The sequence below is a fragment of the Diorhabda carinulata genome, chromosome 2, assembly GCF_026250575.1.
Source record: "Diorhabda carinulata isolate Delta chromosome 2, icDioCari1.1, whole genome shotgun sequence".
NCBI classification, from domain to species: domain Eukaryota; kingdom Metazoa; phylum Arthropoda; class Insecta; order Coleoptera; family Chrysomelidae; genus Diorhabda; species Diorhabda carinulata.
In genome coordinates, this window is record NC_079461.1 from 24,077,698 (window position 1) to 24,098,553 (window position 20,856).

The 20,856-nt window shown below is 31.5% G+C and overlaps 1 protein-coding gene across 1 annotated transcript; it reads left to right on the forward strand.

Annotated features, from left to right (window-relative positions):
* The first annotated feature begins 15,013 nt into the window (after positions 1–15,013).
* On the forward strand, positions 15,014–20,503 carry LOC130903756 (complement component 1 Q subcomponent-binding protein, mitochondrial). Its single transcript, XM_057816011.1, has 5 exons — positions 15,014–15,342; positions 15,590–15,740; positions 17,353–17,546; positions 18,455–18,543; positions 20,163–20,503. Exons 1-5 carry the CDS (start codon positions 15,123–15,125, stop codon positions 20,310–20,312), a joined length of 804 nt encoding a protein of 267 aa, XP_057671994.1. The 5' UTR covers positions 15,014–15,122; the 3' UTR covers positions 20,313–20,503.
* Positions 20,504–20,856: the final 353 nt, after the last annotated feature.

Consider the following 20,856-nt stretch of genomic DNA (forward strand, 5'->3'; position numbering starts at 1 on the left):
ATAGACTGAATATTTGTACTCTTTGTCTGAGACAAGATATACATGTCAATATAATATTGAAAAAAAAAGTTCAATAAAAAATATTAGTCAAAAATGTCGCAAAGACTTGATTCCAAAAGTAATTAATCATCTGCAACTTAAAAAATTTTAAATTGAAAATCAAATCCCAAAAATATTGAATCAACTCTCTTTAGTTTTCCTCGCTTGGGAAAGAGCTAGGACTTATTTTTGTTGTACATATATGTATCGAATTATTTTTATAATTAAATTTATAAGCTAAAAATTGCAATGCAAAAATCCCAGTGCGATGTTTTTGTCATTAGAAAGATGAACAGCATGTTTGTTGCAATACACACCATCGAACAATTTTAGTCTTGGAAATGAATAAAGAAAAACAAAATAATATCTATAACAATTGTCGAATAGTGCCACACGAATTAACCGAGATCCAAGCGAAACGTCGAGAAGAGGTATGTAAATAACTTCTTATCCTGCTTAAGATGATCGTTTTAATAGACGCATTGTTGCTTGTGTTGAAAAGCTTATTTATTTAAATAACCAGAACATGGAAAATCACGGACTAGACAAAGGAGAATTACCAGAACCCATCGCAAAAGGTGATCGACTCGAGAGGGAGCTCTTGTTGTGTATTGGGTGAAATTATGAAGGTTTAATGTACTTCAAAATCATTCCAGTCGAGGTATATAGTGGACAGCTGATTCAAATGTATGAGGCTCTATCTTATTCAGATCGCTGCGTGAGAAAAAACTTATGATAAAAGAACGGTCTGAAACAGCTCAATGGACATTACGGATTAACGAACAGGTTAGAACCATGGAATACGAAAAGCTACACTTCAAATATCGATGCTTTTCTGTGTTATTATTTAATGAACGAAGTGAACATTAATTATGAGACACCCTACCCTGTAGATTTCCGCGTGAACTCATCATGGCATATTCCTACGTAAGTATTTACAGAGTGTTTCTAAATTCATGAGGCAAAATTAAGGATGTAATTGCTCGTATGAAATTAAGATGAGCCTCTTCTACAACAAAATTTCGTTAGCACAGCCCTTACCCTTAAAAGGTGATGACTGAAATTGGATCTTCACTTATTTTTTATTTCTAAAATATCAACGATTTTAGAAACTTGAAATTCTGTTATTTTATTGCACTCACAAAGGACTAAGCACCGGTATTTTCTATATTATATATATATTATATATATATATATATATATATATATATATATATATATATATATATATATATATATATATATTATATATTCCTGTCACATTATACGGGGGTGAAATTAGCAGCTCTTACTTTATTTCAGATCAAAAAAATTTTTCAAGTTTTATGAAATTATAACTTAAAATCCTTGTTTTATTCAAAAATATTTTTTGTCATAGTTGCAGGGAAAAAAATAAACATTGGAAATGGAAAAGAGTAAAAATGTAAAATATCATACAATTCATAATAAATGCTTAAAAGTAAGAGTTGCTGCTTTCACCCCTGTATAATGTGGAAAGGGACGCGTAGTTAGTCCTCTGCGAGTGCATGAGAATTAGAGAATTTCAAGCTTCCAGCATTACCCAATTTAAGTCACCACCTTTAAAGACCTATCTTAATTTCAAACAAACAATCACCATCTGGTTTTTGTCGCATCAATTTAGAAATACCATGTATGTGGTTTCTTTATCCTGATTTTGAGACGTTCTAGCCTGATTTCTGACATTTTTTATGCTTAAAGACATTATTTCCATTTTTGTGGAAAATAGAAATATCTAAGTACAATTAATCCGTAAAATAAGGTATATACGAGGATGTATTGATATCTAGTTAGCCTAGACCAGTTCCATGCATAAACAAAACATTGCGTTACCATAGCAACGAACAATAAATTATTAGAAGTGGTAGTGTAAAGTTTGACGTCAAAAAAGTAAACTAGAGTTACACAATAAATTAAAAGAAAAAAGATGTCCACCGAAATTGTGAAAATCGAAAAATTGGTGTATCGAGCCATCATCAAGTACCTGTATTTAAAAGGGTTAAGAGGTAAGCAGATTTACGAAGATATGCTTAATACCCTTGGTGATCAATGTCCTTCGTATGCGACCGTGAAAAATTGGACTGCAAGCTTCAAAAGAGGTAAGTTTTCCATTGAAAATGATGACCGATCGGGAAGGCTAGAACATTGATATTTTGGATAGGGGTAGAACAATAACTGGAGATTACTATTCGATATTACTGCCCACTCTACGGGAATAAATTAAAGAGAAAAGACGCAGAAAGCTATCCAAAGGTGTTTTGTTTTTGCAAGACAACGCCTCTGAATTACTAGAACACCCCCCTTATTCACCAGATTTGGCTTCGTCCGACTATCATCTCTTTCCTCAACTGAAAAAAAGTTTAAAAGTTCGTAAATTTTCTTCCAATGAGGACGTAATAAAAGCTGTGGAAGTTTGGTTTGCAGAGCAAGAAGAAACATTTTTTTAAAATGTCTAGAGACGATGCAGGTCCGCTGTAATAATGTATCCAATATCCAAATATTTTGACATTGAAATTTTGTTTGGTTCTATAGTAGGCTAAGAATTTTTCAATATATCCTCGTATTAAGAATTCAATGTAAATTGCTTATTATTATGTATTTGTGCTACAAGTAATCATTTACACGTGAAAATCATATTTTAATTAATTATTGTGGGTGAAGTGGGTTTTTTTATATAAAAGTAGAATATTATGAACAAATAATACATCCATTTTGAGTGAGAGTTTCCAGTTTGAGTAGAATTTGAGGTAGTTCAAATCAAAATTATGCCCGATATCGCGGATATCCCACTCACAACCAACGAAGCAAATTGAGGAAAATAATGTAAAAAACTTTTTTAAAGTAGATTCTCCTTTTCGATGTAGATGTAGACACTGCAACTATTTTTGTTGTTGATATTTCCAAATGAAAAATTCAATATAAAAGTATCTTGCGAATTTCTTGATAGTTTAGATAATAATTTAAATTGCTATAGTTTTATATTGTGTTCTATGGAAATTCAAACTGATACTATATGTTTCTAAATGAAAAACTATATATTAACTTCTTTGGATCAATCTATGATTATTGGTATTTATTATCTCTTCTCCATTTGCCAAATGTTTATTTATTTTTAACGTTGGAAATATTAATTATAATACGTTTGTCGGGTACTTTCTCTCAACCCGTCAATAGTTTATAGATGATTAGCTTTTATCGTTGCCCATAATATGTACTCGATAATAGCTTGAACAGAATTATTCACTTGAAATCACTTTCCTCGATACATTACCGACAAGGTCCTTGTTGAACAATGTTATAATGTTATATAAGACTTTCTCCAAGGAAATTTACACATCTCATTTATATTACGGATGAATTGCATTAAGATTATAATCATGAATTCAATGAAATTGTTCAGACCAGAGTATAATTTCCCGATACCTCACTATTTACAATAACTAATTCATTACAATTTACAATTATAGAAAAAATTTTGTATTGACAATATAAAATTTATACAAGTGTTAATAAACACATTATATAAATCATATGGAACAGATTGAACCTGTTTCATATGATAAATAAATGTGGGCTTTCAAGTGTTTAGAATATAATTCTGATACATCTTTTCAGCAAAATACAATTTTTAATTGATCATTGCTCTCTCCTATTTTAATAACTTTGTTGTGTTGGTGTTGGTGGCAACACTCAATTCTTATTTCTGGACAAAATATTGATTTAGCTCTTTTCATTCACACATATTCATCTTTATTACTTAAAATATAAATTATATCTTCAAATACTAATGGTCTTCTGTTGCATTGCTCAATATTACCAGAGCAGATCCACTTTGCAACAACTTAGTTTCAAAGCGTTCTGTCTCAGTCAAATTATTTGTCCAGTATGTTTATGTTTTTATCTTTTTGTGGAAAAGAAACATAATTGTGGGTTGATGTATCTTATGTTTGTATTTTGTAGCAAATTATTATTACAAATAGCTTTTGCACTAAAATGAAGCAAGCTGAAGACGGAAACAAAACCCAAATTTGTCAGATACCGATTATGACTTATTCCTCGGTTTCATGGGGACTCACATGCAAATCGAACAGAACAAAACTACGGGCCCAACAAAACATAACTTTGAGACAAATATCAAATGTCCACGGCTAAACAAGAAACGAGGGAATATACGGAGAAATAGGACCACCAAAAGTATTGGACATTATGAACGACAGGACAGAAAAGCTATTGGAGGAGCTTGTAAAATATTCTATTGAGGACTACAGGATCCTCATCAGGTATACCAGAGAGGATTATAGGAAACACGGTAAGCCAAAATGATAACTAGATCGATAGGTTAAGTTAGGTTGTGTCATATCAAAAATAAAAATACACAGAAAACCATGCATCAAAAAAATATATAAAACAACAAACACAAAAAGCAAAAAAGATCCTAGATTTTCCGAGTCCACCCACAAGCGGAGACTCCCCGACACATTAAGACGTCCAGGCAACCAAAAACACAAGCTAACTCTTAACAAAGATAAGAAAGACCCCCGCAATCTCCCATAGAACTTGGGGAGAGTTTGAGGACCTGTCGAAATGAGAGGGATTGATGGAATGTCCTTTTCATCCATCCATGGATTTATCCGGGAGTGGATGCTTAGAGGGACGGGCGCGCGTGTTTGTGCAATAATAATTGTGCATGATTTTCATGGTAGATATTGAGCGCCAATCGTCGACGTCGACGAAAAAGCATCAATTTGACATAAAACAATTCATGGTTGACTTGGGTAATCATAACAAGAGTGACAAGTAATTTCTTACTATAATGGCGAATATTACTAAGAACACTCTCAACATATGGAAGCTATACAAAAACTGGAACATTTTATAGCATCCACAAAAAAACAATATTGTTCACAGTCAATCTTTTTGTTAGTTGATGTTTAATATCTATGGAATTTATGGAAGTATGGAACTCGTTATCTTGGAGTAGGTTTTTTATGATAAAATCGGGTGCGCATGTTAAGAGTCAGGTTGTTGTAAGCATTCTTAAAGAGGAAAAATGTAGGTGATAGCTTCAAAAATCAAAAGCCATTTTCCGTTCCATTCACGCTGAAAATTGTTACTATTTTCGAAATATATGGAGCTCGTTGACGTGATGAGGTTCACAGTTTAATTATATAGGGTGATAATTAAGTAATGCATGGAATTCATAAAACGTACAATTTTCATTTTCAAAAAATAAATGTAAAAACATGTGAAACAGTTTATTTTAATTCGCATCTTTCAACATGAATTAAAAAAATCAAATATATCATCAATATTTTTTAAATAGAAAACTGGGTTTCATAAATTTGTTTGACCTAGGTGGTCACTCCAATCCATCCTCCTTCAAACTGATTATCAAGCAGCTTTCGATCATTAAGACCATAATGCGGTCGTGCATTATCTTGTTGGAACCAAATATTGGGACTCAAGTCCCCCCATCATTTGTATCCGGATATGCCACAATTAGGTCCGGAAGTACTGCGATACGAAGATGCTACAAATATCGTTTAGTACCCCTCAAATAAAACGTTGCTTGGTCTAAAAATACTACACTTTCATAAAAATTTGGATTCTCATTACAATTCCTCATTCACAGAATTCAAAACACCTCCGGACCATGTCCTGAGATTTCATGAACAAGTTGAACAAGTATGAATGCAGTTTTTATTTCTTCAAAAACTTTACTACAAACATTTTGTTTTAAAGCAATTTCTGTTTTAGTTGCTTGATGGTTGTCTACAAATGATAGCAAAATATTTGACTCTGCTTCATCGCTTATTTCTAATTTTCCAAATTTTAGAAAATACCTCACGCTTCCCGTTCCATTAAAAGTTGGACTAAGTCTGCGTACTGTACGTCTAGCAAATGGGGTCTAACAAAATGTGTTTCATGAAGTAAAGCAAATGCTTCTTTAGACTTCAAAGTTTTATCAGAAAAATTTAAAACACAAATGTTTTTACGAGGTAACTTTCAAGTTATTATTCTTTTAATTATTTTTTTCATTAGCTCAAATTCAAATTTATTTTGTTTTTCAATAATCATTTTTTTCTGTGACGTATTTTTTCATTTTTTCAAAATTAATGTAAATTTTATTATTCATGTAATATTGTATTAATAAATCATCGATTGTTCAAATTTTAAACATTAAATCGTAAAATAAGTCGTACTTTTTGCATTACTGGAATATAAATTCATAATTTAGATAAATAATCTGTATTACACCCTTTTGCTATTATTCATAGACTTTTTTAAGAAAATACCCAAATTATAAATGCAGTAATTAAATATGTACAATGTTTCTGAATGAACAATAATGTATTGAATATTTGTTGGAATAAAATGATAGTGTTTCTAATAATGTAACAAAATTTTCCAACAAAAAAACTTCAACAAAAATATTTAGTAGTCGTGGATAAAGTATCGTATTCTACTCGCATATAATGAGTTATTATTTAGTTGGAGTCGCTAGCGCTCGTAGCAGTAAGCTTCATCACGTGAATAATAATCTCCAATAATATATTATTTTTTAATCAAGTGCGTAAAAAGGGTGTTGTTTCAATGGCATATGAAAGTATTAATTTTTCGTCAAGACGCAGGTCAAGGCTTAAAATTATGTGCCATGAAAACACGAAGTTTATACACGAAGTACAAACAAAATTTTTTGTTCAAATGTGAATGTGACTTTACATTGTCTTAAATATATTAAGAATAAATACTTCCAATAAATCAATCTTAACGTGGGTTTTTGTCAGTTATCTGTTGCCTAGAAAAAAAATATGTTCATAAAACGTAACAGTGGCTAGAAATCTGCCTCCTTAGCAGAAGCACCTAAAGAAGAAGGCTTGAATAACAAAATTATGATTTCTAATAAGATATTGAATTGTCTGTCGATTTCAAACAAATTAAGACATTTGATAAAATTGTTGTCGAATCAACTCTTTGAAATATCTTACGTTTCTGATCATAGAGTATTAAAAGTGATTCTTCAAACTTTACTATCAATTATTATTCCAATAAATGAAATTGTTTTGCGTTGAATAATCAATTAATGATTGACTCCGTTAAAAATAAATCCTGTTTGTGTTCGTTAGAACACGCACTAGCACACTGGAAAAGAAAATGTAAGAACATGGGCATTCCACTAAATGATTCCACACTATATATCCTTTGTTTTGCAGAGGACCAAATTATCTTGGCACAGGACTACGAAAACTTAGAATATATGACAAGAAAGCTTGTAGAGGAATACAGGAAATGGGGTCTGGAAGTAAATTTGAGTAAAACGGAGTATTGGAGGAGAACAACAAAATTAAATACTTGAAGAAACACAACAAAAAAAGTCTTTGTACAAAATACAAATACTAAGGCATGACCATCACTAAGATAGAAGATTAGATGAAGCGATAGCACAAAGAAATAACCAAGGAAGACAAGCAATAAGACAGCATAGAGTTTTGTGGGACAAACAAATATCCAAGAAAAACAAATATCGAATATACAATAACATAATAAAAAGTATAACAACATATAGCCGCTAAAAGAAAACAGTAAAAATGCTTGAAGCCACAGAAATGGATTATTGGAGACGCGCGGCAGGAATCTCAAGACGTAGAAAAATAAGAAACGATTACAGAATACATTAGGATGAATCAGTTAAGATGGTACGGACATGTCCAAAGAATGCCTGAAGACCGCATATCCAAACAAATTTTAAATTGGACACCACGAGGAAGAAGAAAGAGAGGAAGACCATAATTAAGTTGGAGGGAGGGTATCGAGGTATAATTATGCAGGAAAGTATTTATAAAATGATAACAAATTAATTTAATTTCAACGGAAGATTTTGTTAACACAATTTTGTCGTGACGTCTATAACAAGATTATAAGCATTTAGCCTCAATTTATTCCTTCACACGGACGTCACTGCCTATACTCAAAAGACAATTACATTTTTAAATTTGGAAACTATAAGCATTATATAACAATATTTGAAAAATACTTAATAAGTATACTTCTTTTGTGTAGGAAGACTTCAAATCCTAAATGATATTTACTGGGAAAGTGACTATAGAGAAATGTTAATGGAAAGTAAAAACGAAATACGGAAGTTTTAACGTCATTTTCACCTATTAACTTTAGTTCAATATCTTCGTGACCTGCACATGGGTAGTTTCATATAATACAATGGCTTGTATATATAATCTCAAGAGAATATTGCATCCAATTAAACAATTATTAATTTGTTACATAAGATGATCAATTTCAAACTATAAAAATATATAAAACTCGTTTATGTAGTTTTACAATGGAATTTAAATTGCTTGATGTAAGATATAACCCTTAAGGAGCTCTATGAGAATTTGATAACACAATTTGTATTTCAAATTATTCAAAGAGGGAAATATAGTTCAGTTATTAGGTAAAACCTTTATGTATTGATATCTAGTTTGCCTAGACCAGTTCCGCATAAACAAAATATTGCGTTACCATAGCAACGAACAATAACTTATTAGAAGTGTCAGTGTAAAGTTCGTCGTCAAAAAAGTAAACCAGAGATACACAATAATTTAAAAGAAAAAAAGATGTCCACCGAAATTGTGAATTTAAAAAAGTTACCGATCGGTAATGCAGTTCACGACATGATTTTATCAGTCAGTTGAATTGGGCTAAAATGGTTATCTAAAGCACTGAATATTTCATATGAATGCGTTCATCATATAGTTCACGTCAATTTGGACGTGAGAAAAATTGCTGCAAAATGGATCTCAAAATTATTGAATGTTGACCAAAAGCGTGCAAGGTTAGAAGCATCGCATTGATTTGAAAATTATGTAGACTTCTTAAACAGAATTGTTACTATGTGTGAGACTTGGGTACATTTCTACGATCCAGAGACAAATCAACATTCGATGGAATGGCGACACTCTGGTTCTCCAAAACCTAAGAAGTTTCGTGTCCAAAAATGTGCTGGATAAGTTCTTGCTTCAATTTTTTGGGATTGTCATGGAGTAATCATGATAGATTTTTTGGATAAGGATAGAACGACTTTACTGACCACTCTACGGGAAAAAATGAAGAGAAGACGCGGAAAGCTGTCCAAAGGTGTTTTGTCTTTGCAGGACAACGCCCCTGCACAGAAATCTCATGTTTCCATGCAAAAAATTCGTGATTCAGGTTTTGAATTACTAGAACACCCTCCTTATTCACCAGATATCTATCATCTTTTTCCTCAACTGAAAAAAAGTTTAAAAGGTGGCAAATTTTCTTCTAACGAAGAGATAATAAAAGCTGTGGAGGTCTGGTTTACAGAGCAAGAAGAAACTTTTTTTTTAAAGTCTAGAGACGTAATAAATTTATCCAATTAAGAGGAGAATATGTTGAGTAATAAAATATCTTGACATTGACATTTTCTTTGGTTCTATAGTAGGCTAAGAATTTTCCAATATATCCTCTTAAGAAACAGTTTTCAACACAAAAAATAATAATACAACTTATACGTATATGATTAAAATTACTTCTTCTTCTTCTTTTAATGCATATCCATTAATGGATGTTCGCGACCACATTTTTCATGGTTTCTCTATCTCTAGCGGTATGGGTCAATGTCTGAATATCTTGTATACCCGTCCAATGCCTCACATTCCGCAACCATGACATCTTCTTTCGTCCCAATCCTCTCTTACCTTCAATATTGCCCTCGACTATCAGCTGAAGCAATTTATGGCCTCGCATTATATGGCCAAGGTATGCAATCTTTCGTTTCTTCACGATGTTAAAGAGTTCACGGTCTTTATTGATACGCCTGAGAACATCCCCATTCCTCACTTTGGCAGTTCATGGTATCTTCAGGATTCTACGATATACCCACATTTCGAGAGACTCTAATTTGTTGATGTTTTTTTACCTTAAGGTTCCAATCCTCCACCCCGTAAAGAAGCACTGACCAAACGTAGCACCGCACATGTCTTAGTCTAAGATCAAGATCAAAGTCGGTACATGTAAATTATATTTCAAAACAGAAGAGACCTAAAATCAAGAACATTTAGATGCATTTATTTATCATAATATAAAATGTATTTGATTAAAAAATTGAAAGGTTACCAAGTAACTCCTTGTTTATATAATCTCTGTTCGCCTATGAATTTAGATTTGAAAAAACTACGTTTATTGCGGGATAGTTAATTATATTAAACCAATACAAACAAAAAATTTATTGTGGTTAAATAAAAAACTTTTAACAGTATTAGGAATTATTATTAAGTTTAACTAATTGCAGACGGTGCCAAAATATTTAATTATATTTTATTTGTATATTACTCCAAAAGAAAGCTTCCTTTCACTTGAATAACGTGTAGACGATGAATAAAAAAAGGAACCCTTTGACATACAAAGATCATGTTTACTTTCTCGTTCAGTCAGTGACTTCCACAGAGGTCAATGATTATGATACTTCAGATACATTTTTTCAATTTAATAAAACAGTAACTTGATTTTGGACAGAACTATAAAGGACTTTTGGTTATTTACCTAAAGAAAAATTTCGATTAATAGAAACAGCAAATTTATATTTTATATTTTCTAAACATATTGTTAGTATAGTTGATATACGGATTCATCAAATTATATAAGAACTCTGCTATAAAACTTCACGATATATTCACTATATGCTTTTGGTATTATAATTTTAAGTAAAATTAACTTTATTTCAAATCAGTTAGGAAAGTTTTCAACAAAACTAAATTATTGCATTCCCGTTCGGCAGTCTTGGCACACACTTGAATGTTTAAATATTTTGCAACAAAAAAGAAGAAATTAAACGCAATACTATAAGAGAAATTGCAACCGTCATAAAAGACAAAATAAACTCAACAAAAGCACTAGGGTATGATCTAGTGAAATTCTGAATGACCTTCCTAGGAAAACTAAGTTAGATATAGCTTTCTGTCTAAAATAGAAAATAACTGACGTGATAATGACTCCTATTTATAGATAACTTCATCGATTCATTTTACAGACCAATTTCTTTCCTACTTTCAATGAAAGTAATTAGAAAACTGCTCCTTGAAAGAGTAAATAACCAAATTCCGTCACATCAGTTTTAGATTTCAATCGCAGATATTATAAGAGACATATAAGTGAGCATTAGAAGAAAAATATTTGCACCACTATCTGCCTTGAATAACTTCTAATCGAAATGCTTAAAGCCATTACAGAAGAGAATAACCTAATACCAACACATGAGTGTGATATTAGGAAAAATAGACAACTATAGATTAAGTCCACAGAATAAGAAATAGATTGAGATATTACTAGAAAAAAAAACTTTGTTCACTGTTAGCTTTTGATACTATGAGGCACGAAGTATTTAAATAAAAATTTTGCTTTTACTTAATCCATATAGGAAATGATTGATCATTAAGTATTGATAAGTTGCACTCAGATATTCGGCAGAGAAAACATCAGTCCAATATGAATATATGTTAGTACACAGAAGGATTGTCTGAAAAGTTTCCGATTTTGAACAGCTGAAATCAATCTGACGACAAGCGTGAGATGAGGTCAAAAACTGCTAGAATCAACTATACCAAGAATTTACCCAATGAGGCTCGACAACCTTAGAATTGAAGAGGCATTTGCTATATAACGAATGAAGAATTAAGACGATAAAACAGTCAAGACAGTGGATCGCACGTACCTGTTCGAAAAAGGCAAACAGGAGAGTTTCAAGTATCGGACGAAAATCCCCACGTAACAGTCGAAAGCAATTTTCAACATCGGTTTTCTGTAAACGTGTGGTGTGGTATAGTTGACAGTAATTTAATTAGCCCTTTCATTTTTGATAATCGTCTCACGGGAGATAACTACTCAAATTTTTTATAAATTAAATTACTAGGCCTACTAGAGGATGTCCCTGTAAATATTAGAATGCAGATGTACTATCAGCACGATGGAGCTCCTGCACATGTCGCTCGTCAGGTCAAGCAACATTTGGACGAACGTTTTCCAAGGCGTTGGATTGGTCGTAGGAGTCCTATTAATTGGCCTGCAAGATCTCCAGACCTCACAACACTAGATTTTTGTTTATGGGGCTGGATAAGAAATGAAGTCTACAAAATAAAAGTGGACACACGGGATGCACTAATTAGACGAATTGAGAATAATGCACATTAAAGAAGAAAGAAATGAATCAATTGGGAGAGCAATAACCGCTCTTCGTAGACGAAGCAGAAAATATTTAGAAGTCAATGGCGGTATTTTTGAACATTTATTGAAAGAACGCTAAGGTTAAGAAATTTTTTTGTGATAATTTGTTTATTTGTTAATATTCTATAACTTGAAAACAAATGAAAATCGGATAAGAACATAAGAGTTTTTTTACATTATTTTCACGTGCATAATATACTCCTAGAGTTTGGTGCGCTCCTCCCGATTCACCCTGTATAAACTTGAAATGAAACTATGTTGAAAGATTAAAAAAAATATATCTTGTTTCGTGTTAAGGAAGTGCTATTGAGGCTTAGATTGATTTAGATGGCCTTTTTAGAGCTTGAGTTGAAAGGAGTTGTTTTGCATATGGTTTATTCTATTGAGGTGGATAGTGAAAATGGCGAAGTGAATAATTTGTTTATGTCACGAAAGAAGCGGATACAACTATAGTTGAATTAGTTCCCTTCGTCGGCCATTTGGCTGATAATTGAATTCGTTAGATTTCATGAAATCGTAGAAAAGTTGCAATACTAACGAGTGATGAGAGGGAGCTACCTAATGAAGCACACATTTTGTTGCATTTTTATAGTACACAAATACACTCACGAGTTATTCGTCACCTCAGAGTATTCAACTGTAGAATATGCCTACGCCTATGCATAACTGTCTAAAATATGGAAATATTCTTTATACCATCTCATAGTTGTAAATATTTTTGTTTCCGCATCTTACAACTTTCTATTGAGCCTCTTTACGTACCTCTTAAACAATATTTTATTCGTATACGACGATTTATACTTATAATGATATGAACAAAATATGATTTGCATATTTTGATGCATAAAACAATTAAGTGAATGGTGAGAAGATTTTTGGAATGCAAAAGTTAAAACCAGTCATACTTTAAAGGATAAATGAAAAATTGGTTGTATACAAAAAGTTGCTTTCACAATTATAGGTGGGAATTTTGTTGTGATTACTATTTTTCTATAGTAAAACCGCTTTATTGGCATGCATAATTCAAATGTGAAACTGCATTACAGTTTGAATACAAAAAATACCACTTCACTTTATTATTTTATTCATTTATTACTATTCACAAAGAATCCAAGAAATAGAAATTTTGCAATTGATTATTTGTTAACAGTAGCTCGCATAGACAGATTCAAAAACATCAAAAGTATGCAAAATACAAATATATTTTCTAGTAACTCATTAGTATCTTCTTCAGACTCAATATCGGAAAAGCTCTATAATTGTTAGATAATATAAAAATTCTCACGTCAAAATATCGGATTTATTACAAGTTGGAAGGTTTTTTGTTTATTGAAATCTCTACTATCTGATTGTGTGAAAAATTATACATAACTATAGAGAAATTTCTCAAATAATACAAAAAACTCGAATCCGAAAATGTTTGATTCATGTAGATTTCTTAGTAATTTATTAAAATTTCACACTTTAATATCTTGAGAAAGGTGAAATCCCATGTTACATTGACAAACATTGTAAATTGTAAATTAATTCATCTGAATGTTCTTGATTTTAGGTCTCTTCTGTTTTAAAATTAGTTTTTTATAGTTTCTAAAAGAAAGATAAATTTTGACGTTTCGACTTTTCTTTGAGTCTTTATAAAAATTTTGATACTTTATCATGTAATGCGATATGATTTCTCGTTAGAGCGATAGATAGCGCCACCTTAAATACATTCAAATGTTCATATGATCTAAAATACAGAAAAATCTACAATCTGGAACGAATCCTTTCCCAGCAATTAATGATTATTTTAAACAACTGAGAGCAAATGAAATGAGAAAATAATGATTTTATAATTGCCACTGTAATGTCTCCCAGAAAAAATAATAACGTGAATTTAAACTACATGTAAATTCCCTACCGAAACATTTAAAGTAGGTAGTGCCATCAAATATGTACATTGATATATTGTATCCTAATAGCATAAGAATATTTCTAAATTGTTGCATATAAAACGTATAATAGGAGAATCGAGCCACTGTAAAATTTAAATAATAATTTAGTGAAATTTATCTTTCGTTAAAGAATGGTACAAAATCTCTCAACTATTGTCGTTGATCGACTCTACCTATTGTTGTATTCCTATACTTTCTTTGATTTTATTACAAAAATATTCATTAACTTGCCGAGAAGAAATTATGTAATAAAACATAATGAAGTATGCATTATAATATATAATATTGATTTTCTACTTAATGGCGTTTATTCTTGGGTTAATTTTGAGTATATATATATATATATTTTCTATTAATTCAAAAACACACAACTTTAATGCATATAATTTTCAAATGGCAATTTGTTGAGTTAAAATTCCACGAAAACAGGAAATGATCGTGATTCTAATTGATGCAGTTCCAAAAGCATATCCAATGATTAATATTTATCAATAGTTCAGATGTAATTAAACTTTCTACTTTAGGAAACAATAAATTACTCATTGATTATCGTGTTACAATTTATTTTATTTATGATTTCTGACTAAAATTATAAAATTTGCATCCAATTCTTTGAGATTCATTTATTCTAAAGTAAATATGCAGATATCTTTTTACTTATACTGTTCAACGTTGATTAAGTACATAGTAAATAATTTATAATAAAATCTTATAATTATTATTGGTGACCTGTGAAAACACCTTTGGTTTCACTTATCACTCCCGTGACTAAATGTCATATGTCACATTAGTTACACAAGCGCAGTTTACCTAGTTGATGAAGCACGTTTTTTAGCAATTACAAATTACTAAAAATTTTGCCGGCTGCATTCCCAATTTTGCAATTAAATCATGAATAATTTCTTCAAAGCAACACTAAGATTGAATGGTCTTAGATCATTATTGAGGCCGGTAAAGAATGGAGTAATTTCTTCTGTAAATCAGCAAAGGCAAATAGCGAGAACACTATGGTATATGAGTAATACGAATCAAAAAGATTTCACCAAAAAAGTTGAACATAGTCAATTATGCAGTTGTGGATGTGGTAGTAAAAGAGCTGCCCATACTAAAGGTATATAATAAAACTAATATTTAGGTTATAAATTCTTAACAATTCTTTATTATATCGTTTCATCAAGACTTTCTGAATCTAACAGGGTTCCCAGCAAAATTTGCCTGATAAATTCCCTGACTTTCCCTGACTAAAACTTAGACTAAGATAATTACTATTATAAATTGTGTGTATTTCATACAAAAATTATAAATAGATAGTAATACTATATTTATATTATTTACTTTTTCTTGTTATTTTAATCTAGCTGAAAAAGAGTTGTTGGAATTCCTTACTGAAGAAATTCTAGCAGAAAGGAAAGCCCAGAAAATTAAAGCTATTCCCTCAGAATTAGATGGTTTCAAAGCTAGCCTAAATGGGGCTGAAGTTACTTTAACCAAAACTGTTGATGATGAAAAGTAAGTGTTTAAACAGTACAATTAAAAATGTATACCACTTTTTAACAAGTTATTGGTGCATATTTTATGTTGTTACATCAGCATGTGATGACTATTATTTTTTTCTGAAGTTACAGCAATAGTGTATTACAATTAAGCATTGATCTATTTTATCATTAGTTCAAGACAATATCGAAGGCAGTATGTCCACTATACCTATGTTATATATATACCTAGGTTATCATGGTGAATGAATACGGAAGAGAACAATTCGACTTACAGGTGTTCAAAAGTTGATCTGAAAATGGGTTAACTTAGAGCATAGAAGACTCTGTTGTATCGATACTACCACAGCAGATTCTCATCAGAGGTATCCAACATAATACCACCTTGAGCAGTATTTCCAAGATCTACTTGACAGACAGATATAGCTCTTGAACACTGAGTTCACCTGCTGGCACTGAGAATGCCAATTTATCGGGAGTTCTCTATTTAGAGAAGTGCAAACCTGTGGAATCAGTTACCAAGGCACATCTTTCCCAAACACGACAACCCATTAAAATTTGAGATCAACATCTACATGGCAGGCACTACTTGATATACTCAAGTGTAATAGGGTTTACCCTCTTGTGCTTGCTTTTTACATAAAAAAATTTCATAATTTGGAAAATTATGTTGAATTTCAATCAAATTTTCTTCTGGTGGTTCATAGAATTCCAAATAGATTAAAGCTTCCATTTAAGCCAGTTATAAGGTTGTATTTTGGCTGCTACCCAAGAGCCTATTATCTCTACATTGCTCGGGTACCATTGAGTTCTCAGGGAAAGGACGCAGTCATGGAGGGCGGAGATAAGCACATCTCCACTACCCTGATCCCTGATTTTGGTTGATATTGAGTTGGACAACTGCAGATGGACTAGGAGATTTTTGTAAAATAATATTATTTTATATAATAATAATTAATATTTACAATAATAGGTACAGGAAAAAATACTTATATTGTGAAAAAACTAAGGATAGATGTCTATATATATATATATATATATATATATATATATATATATATATATATATATATATATATATATATATATATAGGGTGAGTCGGTAGGAGATAAAATTGGAAATAAAAATATAATAAATTAATAAATTATTTTATTGATTTTATTTTACATTAATAATATATTTATCAGTCTTAAATCGAAATATGTAGGTTCGTGATTGAATTCTCTACACCATTTGTGCACATGTTGCACATGTATACACTTCCACATACACCTCACACAGTTGGGAATTAATGTCCACCCAAGCAACTTTTGTGCACACAAAAACCGAATCACAGGGCAAATGAAAGCTTCGTCTTTCAAAGATACCTAGAAAAGAATAAATGTTGTAAACAGCTCGCTGGGGCGGGAACTGGGAGAAACGGATTCAAGCAACACGACAGTCTCGCCAAATCCCGCCTAACAGCGTTCCTATCGTCCGCAGCTCCTTGGAAATCTTATTTTATGGACAACCATCATATTAAATGTAAACAATTTTTTATTTAAGAAACTAGACATGTGCTTGATCTTAACAGTTACCATATAATATTTCAATTTTTATTTTAAATTAATTAGTGGTATATTTTCAGCATAAAGATAAGTTTCAATGTAAATGATAGTGTGGATACTGATGTAGAACCAGAAGTAAATGAGAATATGGATAAACCAGATCTGGGAGAGCTCAAATCTAGGCCATCATTTAAAGTGGAATTGGTAAAAGGGAAAACTACTATCAGTTTGATTTGTTCATATTTGAATTCTAATGAACAAGGTGATGGATATAGTAAGTTATTATATTATAATAAAACCTTTTTATTGTGGAATGTAGGATTTATTACATTAATTCAGTTTAATTATAATTTTTATTATTATAACATCAGTAGAAGTGAATGGTATAAAGAGGTAGTTTTTTGCTTTCGCAGTCCAAGATCCAGGTATGTTCAAAAATTTGTTTTTATATCCCTTTTAGGAGAAAGAGATATATTCATTTGGTTATATTTATGATTCAATTTCATTACTTCAATTTGGCCGATGTCTTTTGAGAAACTGATCGGGCGCTTTGGTTTAAACCGTTTGAATAATTAGGATATGATTCCTAACCAGTCAAAGAGGAATAAATTGTGGTGGCTTGGCTCCGCTGCTGAAAGGAGACTGCATGATGGTCCTATTCATCACGGGTTGTCCCACCCGGATTACGGCCAGCTGCAGATTTGATCGTACTTCTGATTTCACATAGCTAGCACCAGACCCTACCGCGGGTACAGGTTTACAGCTTTAGGAGACAATTTGTTGTTTAACGGCTGTTTAATCAGGGTTCTTGACATCTTACTAAGCTTTACCGAGATCTCCGGGTTGGAAGCCCTGGGTGCAGGAGAGTTTGAGGTCCAAGCAACCTTAGAATCCGGAGCCATTACGCTCTGAGCCGTCTCCTTTTTTCCCCTGCACCACTGATGTTGCGGCATTTAAATTAGGCCTTGTCAAAAGCATGGCAGAGCTTCGGCATTAGTAAAAATCGATTCTTTGGGGGTAGTGAGTCCTGTGGTCTTTATTTACTCAGAGTTTTTGGGGGGGGGGGGTAAGTAATGGATTTGTACTAGTGCTTTTCTCAAAAGTTCATTGGGTAAAATATCAAGTATTACTTATAGATCGTTGAAAAGATTATATTTTTATTAACAAAATGTATAATTTCAGATGATATATTTGGAATTGATGAAATTTGCATTTACGAGGGAGAATGGAATGCAAACACTTATTCAGTTTCTGGAGATGTATTAGACTCTGTAAGTATGAAGTAATTCAATTATTATAGGGATATATTTCTCTTGTTTCACCTAACAATATGTATGATATTCATAAAAAATTAAAGACATTTATTTCATTATTTAATGAAAAAAGTTTAATATAAATAATTTTCAGTTTTGTCTACTAAAGTCGGTCCTTTTTCACTGACAGCTAAACACATTCAATATAAATGCCCATCTGCTCGAAACTGTATAATGTTCCAAAATAATTTCATAGAATATATGTATATATATATCCTAATATATATTATACTTCAGAGGCTCACCTAAAACGTTTTAGTTACAAATGCTAAATAATGAATGTATAATTATATAATATCCTCCATCTTTTTTTTAACTTCATAATATATTAAAATTACCACTCCAACACACTCCTCAAATCTGACGGACACATAGGCTGAGATAGGAATCGTTGGAAGCACTTCATTCCCATCTCTTCTATTCCTTTAGATAAACTCCTCTGCGGTGGACAGTAGAGCACTGGATATGGCTCCTAGTAGCAACCCGGCAGTTATGGAAACAACAGAAAAGAGTTGCCGTTGAGTTTTATCTTATACTCTTCAAAAAATATGTATCAATAAATTCCTTTGCAACATTCAAAGACTACGAGGATTGATGGAATAAATCTTACAAAGAAATCCTTGGGGTAACCTGGGGGTTATATAGTTCTTTGTTATTGAATAGCATACATTCACAAATTGCTAGATTAACTCTACAGGTAAATTGCAATGTATATTCAGTAAGTAGTGTGGAAATATAAGGTCTTGCCTGCCTTAGCATTGTCCATTGTTAAATAAAAGTGAAAAGAATTTTTGCCACACACACCTTGAACATAATAAATGCCAATCAAATAAAGATAATGCTACTGCGTGTTATTAGGCACTTGTTATCTAGCGTAAGTTTATACACGGTACCATTTTTATGAAAACTACTCAAAGATCACAAATGCATTGAGAGTAAATAGAAGTTTGTTACAAAAGCTTTTCCATCGAAAAACTATTTTATTTTGTAAAAACTAGCTGAAGGCAGAAACTACTGAACGTCATTATAGTCTAAACCTACAATGGGACAGATATATACATGGACTTTGTATTTATTGTTCCTCATATTAACATTTTCGAATCGTATTGGGTCCACCAATATGTAAGCAAATTTTAATTATGACAGAAACTGAGAAGGCTAATTTTGTAATTATGTCCTATTCTTAGAAGCAAATGTGGGATTTTTATTATTTTGATTTATTTTAGAGATAGTGTTCATATGAGTATGGAGAATATTCATTTTGTAGATAATTTATATATTCTTTCAACTTTCTCAAAGTAAATCTATGTTTACAGTATAGAAAAGTTTTTGATATCTTTGAATTTCTATCCTATATTTGGATTATTATTAATGTTCACCTGATTCCTTGATTTTCTGCTGCCAGTGATAAAGGGCCCTTACTTCCTTTATATATAGACTATTTTTAAAAGGGAGCAAACGGTTATTCCTTATTTAAATAGGGGTTCTATTGAAACAACATATTGCTTATTATTACTAAAAGTTTGATTTTTTTAACAATTAATTTTTATATACATCTATATATATATTTTTTTCAGTATCTATACGACTTACTTATGAATTATATGGAAGAAAAGGGAATCTCAAATGAGTTTGTAGAAAAACTATCGAAATACAGTACAGCTTATGAACATGCTTCCTATATTGGAATGTTAGAAGGATTATCAAAATTCGTTTCAGGAAAATAAATGTATTGTCACAGTCATTAAGTATAAGTATTCTTTTATATTGATTTAAGTAATGTGTTTATAATAAATACGAGGTATATTTAGGCATATTATCATAACCTATTCATATTATACCGATTCCCTTTCCTAAATTTTGTTATAATAATGGTGTTAAAAAATTATAGAAATAATAAACTATCATAAAAATCAAACCCTGTACTTTCCTTTTGCACCATTAAAGTTTTGTTTTAATTCACTAGCGAAACAGATTGGTGTTTGATTTCATGTAAATAGTTTCATGGTTTCTTGTGGGATGCTTCTTTTCTGGGAAGAATTCATGATTTTTATGTAAAGTATAATTCATAGTTAGGTTGGTGATCGGCCAGGGGCCGTTGCGCAGATACGCCTTTTGATAGGCACGTCATGCCCCACTTACAACTACCCTAGCAGATATCTTTCAAAAACTAGTCAGGTATTTTGGCTCGACTTTTTAACGTTACTAGGTAATCTATTAGGCTTGACCGAGTGTTTGAGGTAGTAAGTGATGAACACTCACCAATGACGT